The 4,873-nt window shown below is 49.8% G+C and overlaps 1 protein-coding gene across 1 annotated transcript in view; it reads right to left on the bottom strand.

Moving 5' to 3' along the window:
* The window catches only part of adora2b (adenosine A2b receptor), a 44,883-nt gene extending 40,327 nt beyond the window's left edge, over nucleotides 1–4,556 (bottom strand). Inside the window, exon 1 of the mRNA XM_068008586.1 lies at nucleotides 4,193–4,556. Within this exon, the coding sequence (XP_067864687.1) occupies nucleotides 4,193–4,518 (326 nt within the window). The 5' untranslated portion in view covers nucleotides 4,519–4,556. The remainder of the gene's footprint in view (nucleotides 1–4,192) is intronic.
* Between the last annotated feature and the right edge of the window lie 317 nt (nucleotides 4,557–4,873).

Raw genomic sequence — 4,873 nt, 5'->3', positions numbered from 1 at the left:
TGTCGATGATGGTGATACTTTTGGTGTTGGCGATGGTGTTGGCGATGGTGTTGGCGATGGTGATGATGGCAATGGTGATGATGATGGTGTTGGCAATGGCGATGTTGATGGTGTTGATTATGGTGATGGTGACGGCGATTGTGTTGGTGATGGTGATAGTGTAGGTGATGGTGCAGGTGATTGTGTTGGTTATGGTGTTGGTGGTGATGATGGTGTTGGTGATGGCAATGATGATGATGATGTCCTGTACACCCAAGTCTAAGTCATTAATATATATCAAGAAAAGCAGTGGTCCCAGCACCGACCCCTGGGGAACATCACTGTACACCTCCCTCCAGTCCGAAAAACAACCGTTCATCACTACTCTCTGTTTCCTGTCTCTTAGCCAATTCTGTATCCATGCTGTTACTGCCCCTTTTATTCCATGGGCCGCAATCTTGATGACAAGCCTATTATGTGGCACTTTATCAAACGCCTTTTGAAAGTCCGTATACACCACATCAACTGCATTGCCCTCATCTACTCTCCCTGTTACCTCATCAAAAAACTCATGTTAGTTAAACACGATTTGCCTTTAACAAATCCATGCTGGCTTTCCCTAATCAATCCACACTCGTCCAAGTGACTGTTAATTAATTCTGTTCCAGTTTATCGTTTCTAAAAGTTTCCCCACCCCTGAGGTTAAACTGACTGGCCTGTAGTTGCTGGGTTTATCCTTACACCCTTTTTTGAACAAGGGTGTAACATTTGCAATTCTCCAGTCCTCTGGCACCACCCCCGTATCTACGGCTGTTTGGAAGATTATTACAGCAATCTAGGATGCATCCCATCCGGACCGGGTGACTTATCTACTTTAAATACAGCCAGCCTTTCTAGTATCTCCTCTTTATCAATTTTTAGCCCATCCAGTATCTCAACTATATCTTCCTTTACTAAGACTCTGGCAGCATCTTCTTCCTTGATAAAGACAGATGCAAAGTACTCGTTTAGTACCTCGGCCATCACCTCTGCCTCCATGAGTTGATCTCCTTTATGGTCCCTGATTGTCCCACCCCTCCTCTTACTACCCGTTTACTGTTTACAGCCTATAGAAGACTTTTGGATTCCCTTTTATGTTGGCCGCCAGTCTATTCTCATACTCTCTCTTTGCCCCTTTTATTTCCTTTTTCACTTCCCCTCTGAACTTTCTACATTCTGCCTGCTTCTCACTTGTGTTATCAACCTGACATCTGTCATACGCCACTTTTTTCCCATTTCATCTTACTCTCTATCTCTTTTGTCATCCAGGGAGCTCTGGCTTTAGTTGCCCTACCTTTCCCCATCGTGGGAATGTACATAGACTTCTCTGGATTGAATTCCATTTGCCACTTTTCTGCCCACCTGACCAGTCCATTGATATCTTCCTGCAGTCCACAGCTTTCCTCCTCACTATCAACCACACGGCCAATTTTTGTATCATCTGCAAACTTCTTAATCATGCCCCTTACATTTAGGTCTAAATCATTAATATATACCACAAAAAGCAAGGGACCTGGTACTGAGCCCTGCGGAACCCCACTGGAAACAGCCTTCCAGTCACAAAAGCACCTGTTGACCATTAGCCTTTGCTTCCTGCCACTGATCCAATTCTGGATCCAATGGGCTTTTACATTTCTGACCAATCTGCCATGTGGGACCTTGTCAAAAGCCTTGCTAAAATCCGTGTAAATTACATCAAACCCGCTACCCTCATCGACCCTCCTTGTTACCTCCTCAAAAAATTCAATCAAGTTAATCAGACATGACCTCCCCTTAACAAATCCATGCTGACTGTCCTTGATTAATCCGTGCCTTCCTAGATGACGATTAATACTGTCCCTCAGAATTGTTTCCAATAATTTGCCCTCCACCATAGGTCTCAGCTGGAGTATTGTATCCAGTTCTGGGCATCACATTTGGGAAGGATGTGAAGGCCTTAGAGAGGGTGCAGAAAAGATTTACTAGAATGATTCCAGGGATGAGGGACTTTAGTTATGTGGAGAGACTGGAGAAGCTGGGATTGTTCTCCTTAGAGCAGAGAAGGTTAAGGGGGAGATTTAATTGAGGTGTTCAAAATCATGAACGGTTTTCATCGAGTGGATGGGGAAAAACTGTTTCCAGTGGCAGAAGGGTCGATAACCGGAGGACTCAGAATTAAGGTAATGGGCAAAAGAACCAGAGGGGAGATGAGGAAACATTGTTTTAAGCAGCGAGTTGTGATGATCTGGAACGCGCTGCCTGAAAGGGCGGTGGAAACAGATTCAATAATAACTTTCAAAAGGGAATTGGATAAATAGTTGAATAGGAAAAATTTACAGGGCCATGGGGAAAGATCGGGGGAATGGAACTGATTGGAGAGCTCTTTCAAAGAGCTGGCACAGGCACGATGGGCCGAAAGGCCTGCTCCTGTGCTGCAAGATTCTATGAAAGGGCCAGTGCGGAAACACACAGTCTCCGGGGAAGGAAGGACGGTTCACCATACAGGCGGGATCCAACATTTCAACTCCCCAAATGATTCTCCGTCCTGTCTTTTCAACACTTTCATTTTGACACAAACTCAAAGTTGTAGATTCTGAAGTTTCTCCACTGTCCGGGTGCTCAGAAAGGTTTCACCCAGAGTGAGAATAAATCAGCCTGTGTTAGTGTCAGTGTCAGTGTTTGTGTCAGTGCCAGTGTTACTGTCAGTGTCAGTGCCAGTGTTACTGCCAGTGCCAGTGCTACTGTCAGTGTCAGTGTTACTGCCAGTGCCAGTGTTACTGCCAGTTCCAGTGTCAGTGTTACTGCCAGTGCCAGTGTTAGTGTCAGTGCCAGTGTTTGTGTCAGTGCCAGTGTTACTGTCAGTGCCAGTGCCAGTGTTACTGTCAGTGCCAGTGTTACTGCCAGTTCCAGTGCCAGTGTTAGTGTCAGTGCCAGTGTTACTGTCAGTGCCAGTGTTAGTGTCAGTGCCAGTGTTACTGTCAGTGCCAGTGTTACTGCCAGTGCCAGTGTTAGTGCCAGTGCCAGTGTTAGTGTCAGTGCCAGTGTTACTGCCAGTGTCAGTGTTACTGCCAGTGCCAGTGTTAGTGTTACTGCCAGTGTCAGTGTTACTGTCAGTGCCAGTGTTAGTGTCAGTGCCAGTGTTACTGTCAGTGCCAGTGTTAGTGTCAGTGCCAGTGTTACTGCCAGTGCCAGTGTTAGTGTCAGTGCCAGTGTTACTGCCAGTGCCAGTGCCAGTGTTAGTGCCAGTGTTACTGCCAGTGCCAGTGTTAGTGTCAGTGCCAGTGTTAGTGTTACTGCCAGTGTCAGTGTTACTGTCAGTGCCAGTGTTAGTGTCAGTGCCAGTGTCAGTGTTACTGCCAGTGCCAGTGTTAGTGTTACTGCCAGTGTCAGTGTTACTGTCAGTGCCAGTGTTAGTGTCAGTGCCAGTGTTACTGTCAGTGCCAGTGTTAGTGTCAGTGCCAGTGTTAGTGTCAGTGCCAGTGTTACTGCCAGTGCCAGTGTTAGTGTCAGTGCCAGTGTTACTGCCAGTGCCAGTGTTAGTGTCAGTGCCAGTGTTACTGCCAGTGCCAGTGTTACTGCCAGTGCCAGTGTTAGTGTCAGTGCCAGTGTTAGTGTCAGTGCCAGTGTTACTGTCAGTGCCAGTGTTAGTGTCAGTGCCAGTGTTACTGCCAGTGTCAGTGTTAGTGTCAGTGTTAGTGTCAGTGCCAGTGTTACTGTCAGTGCCAGTGTTAGTGTCAGTGCCAGTGTTACTGCCAGTGTCAGTGTTAGTGCCAGTGTTAGTGTCAGTGCCAGTGTTACTGCCAGTGCCAGTGTTAGTGTCAGTGCCAGTGTTACTGCCAGTGCCAGTGTTAGTGTCAGTGCCAGTGTTACTGCCAGTGCCAGTGTTAGTGTCAGTGCCAGTGTTAGTGTCAGTGCCAGTGTTACTGCCAGTGCCAGTGTTAGTGTCAGTGCCAGTGTTACTGCCAGTGCCAGTGTTAGTGTCAGTGCCAGTGTTACTGCCAGTGCCAGTGTTACTGCCAGTGTCAGTGTCAGTGTTACTGCCAGTGCCAGTGTTAGTGTCAGTGCCAGTGTTACTGCCAGTGCCAGTGTTAGTGTCAGTGCCAGTGTTACTGCCAGTGCCAGTGTTAGTGTTAGTGCCAGTGTCCCGGGTCTGTCCCGTTTCACCTCCTCTCTCCTCCCTTTAACCCGTTCCTACCTGAGGTGGATGCTGATCGTCAGGTAGCGGTCGATGGCCACGGCCAACAGGCTGAAGATGGAGCTTTGGGTCGGGACGAGGACGAAGCAGACGAGGAAGAGACAGCGGAGGAAGTGGGTGGAGAATCCGATGCTGATGATGATGGCGGTGGGGATGGCGAACGACCCGACCGCGATATCAGCGACGGCCAAAGAGACCAGGAAATAGTTGGTGGCCGTGCGGAGCCTCCTGTTGGCGGAGACGGCCCAGCAGACGAGCAGATTGCCCAGGGTGGCGAGCACGGCCATCAGCAGCTCCAGGGCCACATAGGGCCAGGAAACCTCCATCAGCAGCCGGCTCAGGGCGCACCCTCCCCGGACCCCCGCCCGCCCATCGGGGACCCGCCGCCCCACACCCCAGACCCCAGACCCAGCCCGGCTCCCACCCTCCGCCACCCTCCCTCACTCCTCACTCACTCCCTCCCTCCCTCACTCCCTCACTCCTCACTCACTCCCTCCCTCCCTCACTCTCTCGCTCCTTCACTCCCCTCCCTCTCTCCCTCCTCTCCCTCTCTTTCTCTCCCCCTCTCCTCCCTCACTCTCTCTACCTCACACTCTCCCTCCTCTCACTCACTCCCTCCCTCTCTCCCCTCCCTCACTCCCCTCTCTCCCCCTCTCACTCCCCTCCCTCCCTCTCTCCCTC

This window comes from Heptranchias perlo, chromosome 28, assembly GCF_035084215.1.
Source record: "Heptranchias perlo isolate sHepPer1 chromosome 28, sHepPer1.hap1, whole genome shotgun sequence".
NCBI classification, from domain to species: Eukaryota; Metazoa; Chordata; class Chondrichthyes; order Hexanchiformes; family Hexanchidae; genus Heptranchias; species Heptranchias perlo.
Note: the sequence above shows the minus strand (reverse complement) of the source record. Positions and strands in the feature narration are given on the sequence as shown.